Consider the following 18192-nt stretch of genomic DNA (forward strand, 5'->3'; position numbering starts at 1 on the left):
CCACTCCACCACTTCCGCCGACGGCCGAGGGTCGTCTGCTGCCCAGTCCGGCCAAGGTGCTCCGCGCTCAACTACGTCGTGATGTTTGGCACTTGTTGGTGCAGTGGGAGGGCCTTTCCGAGGAGGAGGCGACTTGGGAGCCCCGCGAGGAATTCCAGCAGCATTACCCAGACTACCAGCTCGAGGACGAGCTGTTTGCGCAGGCGGGGAGAGATGTTATGACCGGCCTGGTCTACCGCCAGAGGGGGCCCATTGGCCCAACCGGCCAAGCTTAGTTAGGGGCTTAGCCCAGTTAGCAGATTAGGGTTTCGCTAGTTCTCTTATATATACAAGTTGTAATAGACTAAATCAATCAAGCAATAATCAGATATCATTATTGCCGACTCCGAGAGGAGTCGGCCTTCTCCCGTCCGCGCCGCCCAAGCCCTAGCCGCCGACACCGCGAGCTCGCAACGGCGCCCTGCCGCCGGCGCCGCCTTCCTCCCTCTCGCTCTCCGCACTTCCACCCCTACAATCTACGCCCTCGCCTCGGTAGAACCCTAGTTCCTACCAATTTGATAAGTCCTTAAATTCCAGTGTTCTATCATGATGCTATTTAGTGTCTAGATATATCTAGATTTTAATGAATCTCATATATCTATATAAATGGAGGGAGTAGTTAAATAAGGCCCTCGATGAAGTCCATGGAGATGTCGGCCCACACCTGCGAAGGAACGTCAAGCGGCTGCAAGACACCAGCTGGACGCAAAGTCTCCGTCTTGTTGCGCTGGCACGTCTCACACGAACGCACCCAATCCTGGACCATGGCCCTATCGCCAGGGATGTAGAAGTCCGCGCGAAGGCGATGGAGGGTCTTCTGGACACCCTCATGACCAGCGGAGTGCGCCAAGAGCAGCACCTGATGGCGGAGGTCATCATGGTCGGGGACGAACACGCGGCGCCCGTGGAGGAGAAGTCCGTCGGTGACGCGCCAAGGGTCGTCCAGCTCACCCGCGTCGAGCTGCTGCCGCAGAAGCTGGGCATCCGCACCGTCGCCTGGCGGATGCGGTCGAAGAGGACGAAGGAGGGACCCGAGCGGATGCAGAGCAGGTGTCCGTCCGAGTCTCCCTCAGTGGCGTCGGGATTGGCGTCGCGGCGGGACAGGGCGTCGGCCACCGTGTTGAGGCGCCCCGGACGATACTCCACCGTGAAGTCGAAGCCAAACAGCTTGCTGATCCACTGGTGCTGGGGCACTGTCGACAGCCGCTGGTCCAAGAGGAACTTAAGGCTGTAGTGGTCCGTACGTACGCGGAACGAGCGCCCCCATAGGTAGGGGCGCCAGTGGCGGACGGCCTGGACCAAGCCAATGAGTTCCTGCTCGTACGCCGCAAGCTTGAGGTGGCGTGCAGCAAACGGCCGGCTGAAGTAGGCGAGCGGCCCATCACCCTGGTGAAGGACGGCACCGAACCCCGCCCCGGAGGCGTCACAGTCGACGATGAACGGCTTGTCGAAGTCCGGCATCTGGAGAACGGGGCCCGTCGTCAGGGCCCCCTTGAGGGCCTCGAAGGCAGCGGTAGCCTCGTCGTCCCAAGCGAAGGCCTCGTGCCGCAGCAGGCGCGTGAGCGGCGAGGCGATGAGGCCAAAATCCCGGATGAACTTCCGGTAGTAGCCGGCGAGGCCCAGGAACCCGCGGAGGGCGCGTGGTGATCGCGGCGTCGGCCAGGCGGCGACCGCTGCCACCTTGTCCGCATCCATCGCCACCCCGTCGGCGGAGATGACGTGACCGAGATAGGCCACCGAGGTCGTCGCAAACGAGCACTTCGAGCGCTTAAGGTGAAGTCGATGCGCTCGAAGCTCGTTGAAGACGATGGCGACATGCTGCAGGTGCTCCGCCCATGATGCGCTGTAGATCAAGATATCATCGAAAAAAACCAGCACAAAACGACGTAAGTATGGGCGAAGGACATCATTCATCAGGGCCTGGAAGGTCGCGGGCGCGTTGGTGAGGCCGAAGGGCATCACCACAAACTCGAAGTGGCCATGGTGTGTCCGGAACGCCGTCTTGGCGATGTCCTCCGGGTACATGCGCACCTGATGATAGCCTGAGCGGAGGTCGAGCTTGGTGAAGAACCTCGTGCCGTGGAGCTCGTCAAACAGCTCGTCAACCACCGGGATTGGGAACTTGTCCTTGAGCGTGAGGGCGTTGAGGGCGCGGTAGTCGATGCAGAATCGCCACGTGCCATCCGACTTGCGCACCAAGAGCACCGGCGCGGAGAACGGGGACGTGGAGATCCTGATGATGCCCGCCGCCAACATGAGCGCGCACTGGCGCTCCAGCTCGTCCTTCTGCAGCTGGGGGTAGCGGTATGGACGCACAGCCACTGGCGCCGACCCTGGGAGCAAGTGTATGCGATGGTCACATGCTCGTGGGGGCGGCAGGCCCTGCGGCTCCTTGAAGATGTCGCCGTGCTGCTGCAGGAGGTGCGTCAGGAGGGGGTGGTCGGCGTCGTCGGCCCCCGAGACTAGCTGGAGCTGCGGCGCGGGAGATGTGCCCCCGAGACCCTCCCAGCGAATGTGGCGTCCCTGGCGCCAGAAGGTCATCGTCAGGGCGTCGAAGTCCCAGAGGATGGGTCCCAGCGTCCGCAGAAAGTCGACGCCAAGGATGAAGTCGAAGCAGCCCAAGTCGATGCCGGCGCACGTGATGACGAAGTGCTCGTCGCCGATGGTAAGGGGGACGTGCTGGACCACCCCATGGCAGTGGAGGCGGTCACCGTTGGCCACGGTCACGCGGAGGGTATCCCCACCCGTCGGCTGTAGCGCGAGGCGGCGCATAGTGGCGGCGGGGAGGAAATTATGCGTAGACCCCGTGTCCAGTAGCGCCACCAGAGGCTCGCCCTGGATAGTGACCGGGAGCAACATCGTCCGCTCGTGGCGGATGCCGGCGAGCGCGTGGAGGGACACGACGAAGGCCGTGGCAGCTGCGTCGGTCGGCCCGGCCATCTCGGATGCCGCGGCAACCGGCCCGGCCATCGGGTCGCCCTCCTCTACGTCGACGGTCTCCAGGTAGAAGAGGCGAGGGCACACGTGTCCGGGCGTGTATGGGTCGTCGCAGTTGAAGCAGAGTCCCAGGCGGCGGCGTTCGAGCTGCTCCGCCGGGGTGAGGCGGCGGAACGTGCGTGTAGCTGCGGGGGCAGGGCCAGCCAGTCCAGGTGGGGCGGGGCGGGTGGCGGCCGCGGCCGGAGGAGGAGGACGGGCGGCGCGGGTGCCGCGGGCCAGGGGCGTCTGCTGAACCGCCTGGGCGCGACGCTCATAAGCGCGCGCGTAGTGCATCGCCGTCTGGAGGTCCCGCGGGGCCTGTAGCTCGACATCCACGCGGATATGGTCCGGGAGGCCGCCAATGAAGAGCTCGGCACGCTGTTGGCCCGTCACGCCGGGCGCATGGCATGCGAGGGCTTGGAAGCGGTCGGCGAAGTCCTGCACCGTGGTGGTGAACGCCAAACGCCCAAGTTCCGCCAAGCGGCTGCCGCGGACTGGAGGGCCGAAGCGGAGAAGGCAGAGCTCACGGAACCGGTCCCATGGAGGCATGCCACCCTCGTCCTGCTCCAGGGAGTAGTACCACGTCTGGGCGGCGCCGCGGAGGTGGTACGAGGCGAGCCACGTCCGGTCCGAAGCCAGGGTACGCTGTCCCCGGAAGAACTGCTCGCACTGGTTGAGCCAGTTGAGGGGGTCCTCGACGCCGTCGTATGTGGCGAATTCCAGCTTGGCGTAGCGTGGGGGAGCGAGGCCGGTGGTGCCCTGGGCGGGGTACTCCGCGCGACCAGCGGACGGCTCGGCGAAGCGGGCGGGCGGCGGGTCCGGGAAGGACGGGCGCGGAGGGTCCCCGGCGGTGGTGTAGACGGGGGATGGCGCCGGTGCGGCCGAGTGGATCGGCGGGGGCTCCGTCGCGGTCACCCATGCCGGGAGTCGGGAGAGGGCGATGGCGGGAACTGGACCCGCCGGATGGGCACCTGGGGCAGCGAGGCGGGGCCCGGGCTGGGGGCCGGCGGCCAGGACGCCCATGGTGGCGGCGGTGAGGCCGGGGGCGGAGTGGGCGCTCCCTGGCCGGGGAGGGCTGTCGGCGCGGCCGGGTATGCGGCGAGGGGTGGCGACAGGACCGGCGTAGTCATCCCCTGCGTACCGATGAGGTGTGCGGATGCCCCGGACGGCGGTGGCGAGGTCGCGGATGGCCGTCGACAGCTCTCGCTGCGAGAGGAGGGGGCGGCGCCGGCGACATCTGCCAGGGCGCCGCGGCGCCCGTGGAGGGCGGCGGCAGTTGCGCGGCGGCGGAGGAGGCCGGCGGCGTCTCGGAGGCGGCGGCGGAGGTGGCGGTGATCTGGCCCGAAGACATGATCGTAGATGTCTCTGATACCAAATTGGTAGGAACTAGGGTTCTACCGAGGCGAGGGCGTAGATTGTAGGGGTGGAAGTGCGGAGAGCGAGAGGGAGGAAGGCGGTGCCGGCGGCAGGGCGCCGTTGCGAGCTCGCGGTGTCGGCGGCTAGGGCTTGGGCGGCGCGGACGGGAGAAGGCCGACTCCTCTGGGAGTCGGCAATAATGATATCTGATTATTGCTTGATTGATTTAGTCTATTACAACTTGTATATATAAGAGAACTAGCGAAACCCTAATCTGCTAACTGGGCTAAGCCCCTAACTAAGCTTGGCCGGTTGGGCCAATGGGCCCCCTCCGGCGGTAGACCAGGCCCTCGATATTCAGAGTCTTATGGCCCGCATGTGTCCTGGGAATCCTGCATGGAAGTGGGAGGCGATGGCTCATGGGGTTAATGCGTTCCTTATTGCTATTCCTACAGCAGATGATTTGTCCAGGATTGATGGTATGCAGATGAGTGTACCCAAGACTAATGCTCAGGCTCTAGTTTCTTCATGGGTTCACCAGGGTGTTCAACCAGTGTTTGTTATGGAGCCGGTTTGGGTGCATGTTGAAGGTGTCCCTGATTCTGTCCGTCATTTCTTAGGTCTCTGGGCTGTGGGTTCTCTTATTGGTACTATGCTCGATGTCGATTTGTTTTCTCTTCGGAGCCTGGGGATTGTTCGGGTTCTTGTGGCTATGCGTGATCCTGCAGCTCTGGAGAAAGATAATGGTTGCATGGAGGTTATTGCTCTGCTTCAGCTTAGTGGCTATAGATTTCGTTTCCGTCGTGAGGCAGTGGGGTTTCAGCCAGACACTCGGTTCCGGCCTTATTTCTGGAAGGACGGAGGAGATGATGATGGAGCGCACGGTTCTGAGGAGGAGAGGTTTGATGACGCCGCACCTGATGCGGCGCCGGAGTCTGCTAATATGGATGTTGATGGACATATTCCGACACATACTTCTGGTACCTCGGCGGCGCCAGTTTCGCAGGTGGCGTTGACTCCGTTCAACCACTCGCCCTCGACGAGCAGAGGTCGTGAGATCGTGGCTCGAGCTAGGGAGGAGTGCCCACACTTGGTTGCTACACCGCCGACGTCTTCTCGTGCTGCTTCACCGTCCAGAGTTCGGTCTTTTATGCAGGGTCGTACTCGTCCGGCTTCTTCGACTTCTTCACGGGCCTCTTCACCGGGTTTGCAGCGGGGGGCACCAGTTCCGTCTTCTACCTCGCCGCAGATGGACTTGGTGCCCCCGCCGCTGCGGTCGCTCTCGACTTCGGCGATGCACGTTGAGCGGTCCGGTGCTTCGGCGCGGTCCTCGCTGCAGCAGCAGCTGGTCTCGGCGCAGCAGCAGCCGCTGTCGGCGCCATTGGAGCAACCGGCCTTGCAGCAGCAGCCGGCCTCGCCGGCCTCGGTGCAGCCGGCCAAGGCGCCGGTGGTGCTGCACGACCAGGAGGCCCGGGCGGCCTCACCGCTGGGCGGCCTCACAGCTGCAGCACTCGCAGGGGTGGCCACGGCTGGGTCCGCACAGCTGCAGCTGCCGTCGGTGCCTTTGGTGCGACCGGCCTTGCAGCAGCAGCCGGCCTCGTCGGCCTCGGGGCAGTCGCCCAAGGCGCCGGAGGCGATGCCCGACCAGGAGGCCCAGGCGGCCTCACATCTACAGTACCCGGGTGAGGGAGCCTCGCTGGCCATGCGACAGATGGTCGCGACGACGTCCGACTCGCTGCCATGCCGGTCCACCCCTGAGGCTGTGGCGCTGCCACCTCGGGAGGAAGGTATGCCAGTTTCGCCGCTGCCGCCTCTGGAGGGAGGTTCGCCGCGGGTGGAGTTGCTTCAGGGGGCCTCACCGACACCTACCCCTGGAGTACCGAGTTCTTCTTCCGCGTCGATGGCTTCTTCGTCGAGTTTGGCTTCACCGTCGCCGAGTCCTACCTTGCAGCGGCCTCCTCCTCCTCCGCCTGTCGTTCAGCCGACGGTGAGACGGAGCGGGCGGCATACCGTTGCGGAGGATGGATCGGGGGCTACGGACGAGGATGTCATGCAGCGTGCCATGAGACGCAAGGCGGAGATGAACCTCGACAACACTGGTATGAAACAATCTTCCAAGTCTTTTATTTCTTTTTCTGATTCACGTATTTCGTCTAATTTGAGTAGTCTCGGGGTCTCATTGGGTAACACATCTGATGAGATCCTGGTTTCGGCTAAGATGTTGAGACAGACGGAACTTGACCGTTTAACGGTTGTTCCGAATGTTAACACTGGGCCTGAAACCTCCGTAGTAGCCGATGATGATGATGATGGCATCCTAGATGGTCAGATTCTCTCGGCTATTATTGGTGATATATCAGAGGTCGACTTAGAACACTCGGAGCTTAGTTCAGTTTATGATCTAAAAGCTTCAGTGCGTGGTTCTAGGTCGTCACCTGGTAAAAAGTCTCGTAGATATTGTAAGAGATCTAAATCTAAAATTGTTTCTCAATGATTGGCATGTTTCGAAATAGCAGAGGTCTTGGTGACTTGGCTAAACATTCGCACATTGCCGATGGTTGTAGAGAGTATGATTTAGATTTCATTGCAATATCGGAGACGGGTAGGCGGAGCTTCTCACAGAGTTTTCTCGACCGTTTATCGGGCGGGATTAACTTTCAGTGGTTTTCTCGCCCACCTCGTGGTAGGTCTGGGGGCATCTTACTTGGCGTCCGCATAGACACCATGACGGTTTTAGCTAGTTCGGATGGTGAGTATCACATTAAACTCGACATTCAGAACAAAGCTGATGGGTTCATGTGGAGTCTGGTTGCTGTGTATGGTGCTGCCCAGGACGCTTTTAAGGCCGACTTTCTACGTGAGTTGGTAAATCTTGCTAAAGATAATCCATACCCGATTTTGATCGGTGGTGATTTCAATTTACTAAGATTTCCTCATGAAAAAAGTAAAGGCCACTTTGATGGACATTGGCCCTTCTTATTCAATGCTGTCATCGATAGTCTTGATTTGAGAGAGGTGTTTATGTCAGGTCGACAGTTTACTTGGGCTAATAGCTTGCCTGAGCCCACATACGAAAAACTAGATCGCGTCTTGATGGATACTGAATGGGAAGATAAATACCCTATGGTGTCTGTCCGCGCACTAGAACGTATTGAAAAATTGTCTGACCATGCTCCTATCCTCTTAACTACTGGGAACCCTAGACCTGTTTGTAAGCGGCCTTTCAAATTTGAACTTGGCTGGCTACAGAGAGAAGGGTTTCATGAGATGGTTAAGATGGTTTGGGAAAGGCCAGTTGGTGGTAGTTCCCCAATCGTGAGATGGAATAATAAGATGCGTGCAATGCGCAGACATCTCTCTGGATGGGCAACCCATATGACAGGCATTCTTAAAAAAGAAAAGTCTCGCTTATCAACCTTAATTGATGAGCTCGAGGCTTTTGCTGAGGTAAGACCGTTGACTGCGCAAGAGGTTGAAGTTAAGAATCAATCCAATGCACAGATGGCGAGTCTACTTCGCGAAGAGGAACTCAAATGGTACCAACGATCCAAGGCCCAATTCATTTTAGAAGGAGATTCCAATACGCGATATTTCCATGGTATTGCCAATGGGAGACATCGGAAAAAACGTATTCATTCTCTTATCCAAGATGAAGGGTTGATTGAAGGTCATGAGCAACTCAAGTCGTACATTACGAATTATTATAAAGGCTTGTTTGGTCCTCCAGATGAAAGCTCATTTTCTCTAAATGAGGACTTAACAGCTGACATACCCCAAGTTTCTGTTGAGGAAAACGGACTACTTACTGCACCTTATTCAGAGGAGGAGGTGCAGAAAGCTGTTTTCCAGATGGAATGCAACAAAGCACCGGGTCCAGATGGTTTTCCAGCGGAGTTTTACCAAACCTTCTGGGATACTATTAAAGGGGATCTTCTAGATTTGTTCAGTGCTTTGCATATTGGACAACTAGAATTATTTCGTCTAAATTTTGGTGAAGTAATCTTGTTACCAAAAGTTAATGAGGCAGAAAGGATTCAACAATATAGACCTATTTGCCTCTTAAACGTAAGTTTCAAGATTTTCACGAAAGTGGCCACCATTAGACTTAATACGGTCGCGGATCATGTAGTTCGACCGTCTCAAACAGCTTTCATGCAAGGAAGAAATATCCTTGACGGAGTGGCGGTTTTACATGAGACGGTACATGAGATGCATACTAAGAAATTAAATGGGGTTATTTTAAAATTAGATTTCGAAAAAGCTTATGATAAAGTAAAGTGGTCTTTCTTACAACAGACACTCAGGATGAAAGGTTTTTCTCCTGAATGGCGCGCTCTAATTAATGATTTTGTGAATGGAGGTAGTGTGGCAATTCGGGTCAATGATGACACCGGCCATTATTTCCAAACACGAAAAGGGTTACGCCAAGGAGATCCGCTATCGCCGATGTTATTTAACATTGTGGCGGATATGCTGGCAATACTCATAGAGCGGGCCAAGTCTGATGGTCAAATTGAAGGGGTGATTCCACATCTGGTTGATGGTGGTTTATCAATCCTTCAATATGCCGATGATACAATTCTGTTTATGGATCATGATCTAGAAAAAGCTCAGAACCTGAAATTAATTTTGGTAGCTTTTGAGCAATTATCGGGATTGAAAATTAATTTCCATAAAAGTGAATTGTTCTGTTTCGGTGATGCCCAAAATGATACAGCTCTTTATACAGAGTTGTTCGGTTGCGGGCAAGGCCAATTTCCCATTCGCTATCTGGGTATTCCGATTCATTATCGGAGACTCACGATCGCTGAATGGAAAATAGTAGAGGAAAGACTACAGAAGCGCCTTAGTAGTTGGAAAGGCAAATTATTATCTCTGGGAGGAAGATTGGTACTCATTAATTCGGTACTGACAAATATGGTACTGTATATGTTATCTTTCTTCCTTTTGCCAAAAGGAGTTCTGCACAAACTCGATTATTATCGATCCAGATTCTTTTGGCAAGGAGATAGTGAGAAAAAGAAGTATCGACTGGTTAAATGGAGTGTAGTTTGTAGTCCTAAAGATCAAGGCGGGCTTGGTGTTCATGACTTAGAAGTCAAAAACACAGCTCTGCTAGGTAAATGGCTTTTCAAGCTCCTTACCGAGGACGGGATTTGGCAAACTATACTCCGAAGAAAGTATATCGGCTCCAAGACGTTATCCCAGGTGGTTTGGAAACCTGGTGATTCACACTTCTGGGCAGGTCTAATGGCGTCAAAAAATGACTTTTTTCGTCATGGTACTTTCTCAATTAAGAATGGAGCACAGATACGGTTCTGGGAGGATGCTTGGTTGGACAATGCACCCTTAAGTGAACAAAGATCCCGCGCTGTATAGTATCGTTCGTCGCAAGGGAGATACCATTGCCACGGTGATGGCCACCTCTCCACCGAATGTGACGTTTCGACGCGTTTTGCTCGGGCAAAGGCTAGAGGCATGGAATGCTTTAATTCATAGGTTGGGGGATGTTATTCTATCACCGGAACCAGATGAATTTAGGTGGAATTTACATGTAGACGGCTCTTTCTCGGTGAAATCATTATACAATGCCATAATCCATTCTGATTTACCAGTTGATAGTAATAAGAAAATTTGGAAGATGAAGATACCGCTAAAAATCAAAATTTTTGGATGGTACCTTCGTCGAGGAGTCATCCTCACCAAAGATAATCTTGTCAAGCGGAATTGGCAAGGAAGCTCTAGATGTGTTTTTTGTCATCATGATGAAACTATTAAACACCTCTTCTTCCAAAGGCCGGTTGCGAGATCTATTTGGTCTGTCATCCAAGTAGCGTCTACCTTGTATCCTCCCACTAGTGTGGCCAATGTCTTTGGTAATTGGCTTCATGGTATAGATTCAAGGTTCAAGTTGCTTCTTAGGGTGGGGGCGCTAGCAGTAATCTGGGCGCTTTGGCTGAGTAGAAATGACAAGATTTTTAACGACATTAACTCCTCTTTGTTGCAGGTTATCTACAGATGTACGGGGATTCTTCGTTCGTGGTTGCCTCTTCAGCGTATGGAGAACCGAGACCTATTTACAGAGGTCTGTACACGATTGGAGGCTACGGCGAGGGATACTTTTTCCCTACATGGGTGGCAGCATAGTCTACGGATTGAAGCCCCACCCCCATCTTAGGCGTTTTACGTTTCATCGTTCCGATATGTATTTCGCCTAATTTCTAGTTTTTATCTTTTATTCTAGACTTGACTATCATAAACGGCTGTGTGCATCCTGGTTATGCAGAGGCTGGATGTAATTGCTTCCCAAGAGTAATAAAGCATCCTTTATCAAAAAAAAAAAAGTTAAATTGTTGAGTGAATTAAGTAACAATTTTAAAGCCGTGAATCAACTAATTACAGATATAGGTTGCTAACGAAAAAAGGGAATATAACTAAACATGAAAGACATAAATATGAAAGAAGAAGAAAGCAAACCACTAAAAATACAAAGGAGAGGGGCACAGAGGCGAGTTGGATCGAAATGCTTTAGCCTGTGTTGCACAGCACGAGCGTGGAGTTAATAGTGGCACATACGTGGGGTGGTGCTGGCGGCGGTAGCATGGACGCCGGGTGGAGGCGGCGACGGCGACAAGTATCGGTGGCGGCGTGAGATGAGTGGGGAGCAGAGTGGGGCGGCACTGGGGTTGGAGTCGAGGGGAGAGGCAGCATGGGGTCGGTATGTGGGGAAAAGAGGGGGCGCGGTAAGGGCAGGGTCATGTGGGTTTGGGTATTTTCATGTTCACACCTTGGTAGGCTAGCCACGGGTCTGTGTTGTTAGTGGGCCGCTAGTACCGTGACCCACTTCACCACGCCAATAGCGGCTTGGCCGGCTCCTGGCAACTTTTTTTCCAATTTTGAATTTTTAACAAATAAAATGAGCTTTACAAAAAAAATTAAAAGTTAATCGTGTGGTATGAAAATATACATCACCGGTAAATCCTGAGTGGTGTGTTAATAAATTGCCACACCACTGGATTGGCTCGTGGAACCAACATCGCTATGGCATGGCAGTAATTCTACCACGCTAGTGGTAGGACTATACCGGTGGCCCACCAAAATGTGCCACGCCACAAAGAACCTGTGGTGTGTTTTTTTACCACACCACAAATCACATGCCCCCTATACTCTATTATCGACTAGTGTGAAATTAGATTAGCAGACTTTGAAAAACAAACACAAGATTTTAAAAAATATTCATGCATTTTGAAATTAGTTTAGAGGATTCGAAAAATATTCGTGGTTTTAAGGGATATCTGTTGGAGATATGCCCAAGAGGCAATAATAAAAGTGGTTATTATATATCTTTATGTTTATGATAAATGTTTATATACCATACTATAATTGTATTAACCGAAACATTGATACATGTGTGATATGTAAACAACAAAGAGTCCCTAGTAAGCCTCTTAACTAGCTTATTGATTAATAGATGATTAGTTTCATAATCATGAACATTGGATGTTATTAATAACAAGGTTATATCATTATATGAATGATGTAATGGACACACCCAATTAAGCGTAGCATAAGATCACGTCATTAAGTTATTTGCTATAAGCTTTCGATACATAGTTACCTAGTCCTTTCGACCATGAGATCATGTAAATCACTTATACCGGAAAGGTACTTTGATTACATCAAACGCTACTGCGTAAATGGGTGGTTATAAAGGTGGGATTAAGTATTCGGAAAGTATAAGTTGAGGCATATGGATCAACAGTGGGATTTGTCCATCCCGATGACGGATAGATATACTCTGGGCCCTCTCGGTGGAATGTCGTCTAATGTCTTGCAAGCATATGAATGAGTTCATAAGAGACCACATACCACGGTACGAGTAAATAGTACATGTCAGGAGACGAGGTTGAACACGGTATAGAGAGATACCGATGATCAAACCTCGGACAAGTAAAATATCGCGTGACAAAGGGAATTGGTATCGTATGTGAATGGTTCATTCGATCACTAAGTCATTGTTCAATATATGGGAGCCATTATGGATCTCCAGATCCCGCTATTGGTTATTGGTCGGAGAGAGTTCTCAACCATGTACACATAGTTCGCGAACCGTATGGTGACACACTTAAGGTTTGATGTTGTAATAGTAGAACTTGAATATGGAATGGAGTTCGAAGTATTGTTCGAAGTCTCGGATGGAATCCCGGACATCACGAGGAGTTCCGGAATGGTCCGGAGAATAAGATTCATATATAGGAAGTCATTTTATAAGTTTGAAAATGATCCGGTGAATTTATGGAAGGTTCTAGAAGGTTCTAGAAAAGTACGGAAGAATTCACTTTGGAAGGCGGAGTCCCGGTGGGACTCCACCACCCATGGCCGGCCAACCCTAGAGGGGGGAGTCCAAGGTGGACTCCACCAAGGGGGCCGGCCACCCCCCCTCATGCAAGGGTGGGAATCCCACTTGAGGTGGGAGTCCCACCTTGGGTAGGTTTCCCTACACATGGAAGGTTTTGGGTTGGGGTCTTATTCGAAGACTTGTAGTCCAACACTTGGGGGTTGCACCTATATAATGAGGGGCCAAGGGAGGGGCCGGCCACCACAAGACAATAGCTTGGCCGCACCCCATAGAGGCCGGCCACCACCTCTCCCCAAACCCTAGCCGCCCCACTCCTCCCCCTCTCCCGCAACGCTTAGCGAAGCTCCGCCGGAGATCTCCATCGCCACCGCCACCACGCCGTCGTGCTGCCGGATTCAAGGAGGAGCTACTACTTCTGCTGCCCGCTGGAACGGGGAGGTGGACGTCGTCTTCATCAACACCGGACGTGTGACCGAGTACGGAGGTGCTGCCCGATTGTGGCACCGTCAAGATCTTCTACGAGCTTTTGCAAGCGGCAAGTGATCGTCTACCGCAGCAAGACGAGTCTCATCTTGTAGGCTTTGGAAATCTTCAAGGGTGGGTCTTGATCATCCCCTCGTTGCTCCCGTCTTCTAGATTGCATCTTGGCTTGGATTGCGTTCTCGCGGTAGGAAATTTTTTGTTTTCTATGCAACGAATCCCTACAGTGGTATCAGAGCCGTGTCTATGCATAGATGGTTGCACGAGTAGAACACAATGGTTTGTGGGCGTTGATGCTTATGTTGTCTTTAGTTTGAGTACTTTGCATCTTTGTGGCATAGTGGGATGAAGCGGCTCGGGCTAACTTTACATGACCGCGTTCATGAGATTTGCTCCACGCTCGACATGCAACTTGTATTGCATAAGTGGCTTTGCGGGTGTCTGTCTCTCCTACTATAGTGAAGATTCAATTTACTCTTCTATTGACAACACTAGTATCACCGTTGTGGTTCATGTTCGTAGGTAGATTAGATCTCTCTCGAAAACCTTAAACCACGTAAAATATGCAAACCAAATTAGAGACGTCTAACTTGTTTTTGCAGGGTTTGGTGATGTGATATGGCCATAATGTGATGATGAATATGTATGAGATGATCATTATTGTATTGTGGCAACCAGCAGGAGCCTTATGGTTGTCTTTAAATTTCATGTTGAGTAGTATTTCAAAGAAGTTGTAATAGTTGCTACATGGGAGAACAATCATGAAGACGACGCCATTGACCTTGACGCTACGCGAATGATGATGGTGAAGGAGATATGCCCAAGAGGCAATAATAAAAGTGGTTATTATATATCTTTATGTTTATGATAAATGTTTATATACCATGCTATAATTGTATTAACCGAAACATTGATACATGTGTGATATGTAAACAACAAAGAGTCCCTAGTATGCCTCTTAACTAGCTTGTTGATTAATGGATGATTAGTTTCATAATCATGAACATTAGATGTTATTAATAACAAGGTTATATCATTGTATGAATGATGTAATGGACACACCCAATTAAGCGTAGCATAAGATCACGTCATTAAGTTATTTGCTATAAGCTTTCGATACATAGTTACCTAGTCCTTATGACCATGAGATCATGTAAATCACCTATATCGGAAAGGTACTTTGATTACATCAAACGCCACTGCGTAAATGGGTGGTTATAAAGGTGGGATTAAGTATCCGGAAAGTATGAGTTGAGGCATATGGATCAACAGTGGGATTTGTCCATCCCGATGACGGATAGATATACTCTGGGCCCTCTCGGTGGAATGTCGTCTAATGTCTTGCAAGCATATGAATGAGTTCATAAGAGACCACATACCACGGTACGAGTAAAGAGTACTTGTCAGGAGACGAGGTTGAACAAGGTATAGAGTGATACCGATGATCAAACCTCGGACAAGTAAAATATCGCGTGACAAAGGGAATTGGTATCGTATGTGAATGGTTCATTCGATCACTAAAGTTATCGTTGAATATGTGGGAGCCATTATGGATCTCCAGATCCCGCTATTGGTTATTGGTCGGAGTGAGTACTCAACCATGTCCGCATAGTTCGCGAACCGTAGGGTGACACACTTAAAGTTGGATGTTGAAATGGTAGAACTTGAATATGGAATGGAGTTTGAATATTTGTTCGGAGTCCCGGATGAGATCCCGGACATCACGAAGAGTTCCGGAATGGTCCGGAGAATAAGATTCATATATAGGAAGTCATTTTATAAGATTTAAAATGATCCGGAAGGTTCTATGGAAGGTTCTAGAAGGTTCTAGAAAAGTCCGGAAGAAACCACTTTGGAAGGCGGAGTCCCAAAGGGACTCCACCTCCATGGCCGGCCAACCCTAGAGGGGGAGGAGTCCCAAGTGGACTCCCCTAAGGGGGCCGGCCACCCCCCCACATGGAAGGGGGGATCCCACCCCAAGTGGGATTCCCACCTTGGGTAGGTTTCCCTATCACATGGAAGGTTTTGGGTTCGGGTCTTATTCGGAGACTTGTAGTCCAACACTTGGGGCTTCCACCTATATAATGAGGGCCAAGGGGAGGGGGCCGGCCACCCCCCTTTCCCCAAACCCTAGCCGCCCCACTCCTCCACTTCCCGCACGCTTAGCGAAGCTCTGCCGGGTTTCTCCACCACCACCGACATCACGCCGTCGTGCTATCGGATTCAAGAGGAGCTACTACTTCCGCTGCCCGCTGGAACGGGGAGGTGGACATCGTCTACATCAACAACCGAACGTGTGACCGAGTACGGAGGTGCTGCCCGTTCGTGGCGCCGTGATCAAGATCTTCTACGCGCTTTTGCAAGCGGCAAGTGAACGTCTACCGCATCAACAAGAGCCTCATCTTATAGGCTTTGGAATCTCTTCAAGGGTGAGAGTCGATAATCCGCTCGTTGCTACCGTCTTCTAGATTGCATCTTGGCTTGGATTGTGTGTTCGCGGTAGGAAATTTTTTGTTTTCTATGCAACGAATCCCTACAGTGGTATCAGCGCCGTGTCTATGCATAGATGGTTGCACGAGTAGAACACAATGGTTTTGTGGGCGTTGATGCTCTCGTTGTCTTTAGTTTGAGTACTTTGCATCTTTGTGGCATAGTGGGATGAAGCGGCTCGGACTAACTTTACATGACCGCGTTCATGAGACTTGTTCCTCGTTCGACATGCAACTTGTATTGCATAAGAGGCTTTGCGGGTGTCTGTCTCTCCTACTATAGTGAAGATTCAATTTACTCTTCTATTGACAACATTAGTATCAACGTTGTGGTTCATGTTCGTAGGTAGATTAGATCTCTCCCTCGAAAACCCTAAACCACGTAAAATATGCAAACCAAATTAGAGACGTCTAACTTGTTTTTGCAGGGTTTGGTGATGTGATATGGCCATAATGTGATGATGAATATGTATGAGATGATCATTATTGTATTGTGGCAACCGGCAGGAGCCTTATGGTTGTCTTTAAATTTCATGTTGAGTAGTATTTCAAAGTAGTTGTAATAGTTGCTACATGGAGGACAATCATGAAGACGGCGCCATTGACCTTGACGCTACGCCGACGATGATGGAGATCATGCCCGAAGATGATGGAGATCATGTCCGTGCTTTGGAGATGAAGATCAAAGGCGCAAAGACAAAAGGGCCATATCATATCACATATGAACTGCATGTGATGTTAATCCTTTTATGCATCTTATTTTGCTTAGATCGCGATGGTAGCATTATAAGATGATCCCTCACTAAAATCTCAAGATAATAAAGTGTTCATCCTTAGTAGCACCGTTGCCAAGACTTGTCGTTTCGAAGCATCTCGTGATGATCGGGTGTGATAGAATCAACAAGTGCATACAATGGGTGCAAGCCAGTTTTGCACATGCGGATACTAAGGTGGTCTTGACGAGCCTAGCATGTACAGACATGGTCTCGGAACACGTGATACCGAAAGGTAGAGCATGAATCATATGGTTGATATGATGAACACTTTGAGTGTTTGCCACTGAAATCACACCTTGTCTCGTGATGATCAGACTTAGGTGCGGTGGATTTGGTTCGTGTGATCACTAAGACAATGCGAGGGATATTGTTTTGAGTGGGAGTTCACCTGGATTTTTAATTATGTTGAATTAAAATTTGAACTCAATTTGTCATAAACTTAGTCTAAACTTTTGCAAATATATGTTGTAGAGATGGCGTCCCCAATCAATTTTAACCAGTTTATAGAGAAAGAAAAGCTTAAGAGCAACGGTAGCAACTTCACCGACTGGTTCCGCCATGTGAGGATCTTCCTCTCTGGTGGAAATCTGCAATTTGTGCTTGATGCACCGCTAGGTGACCCTCCTGCAGAAACTGAAACCGATGAAGTAAAAGCTGTTTATGCGACTCGGAAAACTCGGTACTCTCAAGTTCAGTGTGCCATCCTGTGCAGTCTGGAATCCGATCTTCAAAAATGTTTTGAGCACCACGATCCTCATGAGTTGATGAATGAGCTGAAAGCTATATTTGAGACTCATGCGGCCGTGGAATGCTATGAAGCATCGAAACATTTCTTCAGCTGTATGATGGAAGAAGGCAGCTCCGTTAGTGAGCACATGCTCGCCATGACCGGGCATGCGAAGAAACTCAGTGACTTGGGAATAGTGATTTCTAACAGACTGGGGATTAATCGTGTCCTTCAATCACTGCCACCAAGTTACAAGAACTTTGTGATGAGCTACAATATGCAGAACATGAACAAGGAGTTACCTGAACTCTTTGGCATGCTAAAAGCTGCTGAGATTGAGATCAAGAAAGAGCACCAAGTGTTGATGGTCAACAAGACCACCAGTTTCAAGAAACAGGGCAAGTCTAAGGGAAAATTCAAGAAGGGTGGCAAGAAAGCTGCCACGCCTCCTGTGAAACCTAAGAACGGCCCTAAGCCTGATGCTGAGTGCTATTACTTTGCCAAGGAGAAGGGACACCGGAAGCGTAATTGCTCCAAGTATCTGGCTGATCTGAAGAGCGGCCTTGTCAAGAAAAAGAAAGAAGGTATATCTGATATACATGTTATAGATGTTTATCTCACTGGTTCTCGTTCTAGTACCTGGGTATTTGATACTGGTTCGGTTGCTCATATTTGTAACTCGAAACAGGAACTAAAGAATAAATGAAGACTACTGAAAGATGAAGTGACGATGCACGTTGGAAACGGATCCAAAGTCGATGTGATCGATGTCGGCACACTTCCTCTACATCTACCTTCGGGATTAGTTTTAAGCCTAAATAATTGTTATTTTGTACCCGCATTGAGCATGAACATTATATCTGGATCTTGTTTAATGCAAGACGGTTATTCATTCAAGTCTGAGAATAATGGTTGTTCTATTTTTATGAATAATATCTTTTATGGTCGAGCACCTGAAAAGAATGGCTTATTTCTGTTAGATCTCGATAG

General features: G+C 50.9%; 1 protein-coding gene across 1 annotated transcript; it reads right to left on the bottom strand.

The window, feature by feature from the left end:
- Window positions 1-658: 658 nt before the first annotated feature.
- Window positions 659-4038, bottom strand: LOC139833607 (uncharacterized). The gene is made up of 2 exons (XM_071823926.1): window positions 781-4038; window positions 659-703 (listed from the first exon to the last, which is right to left on the bottom strand). Exons 1-2 carry the CDS (start codon window positions 4036-4038, stop codon window positions 659-661), a joined length of 3303 nt encoding a protein of 1100 aa, XP_071680027.1.
- Window positions 4039-18192: the final 14154 nt, after the last annotated feature.

This window comes from Lolium perenne, chromosome 7, assembly GCF_019359855.2.
Source record: "Lolium perenne isolate Kyuss_39 chromosome 7, Kyuss_2.0, whole genome shotgun sequence".
NCBI lineage: Eukaryota > Viridiplantae > Streptophyta > Magnoliopsida > Poales > Poaceae > Lolium > Lolium perenne.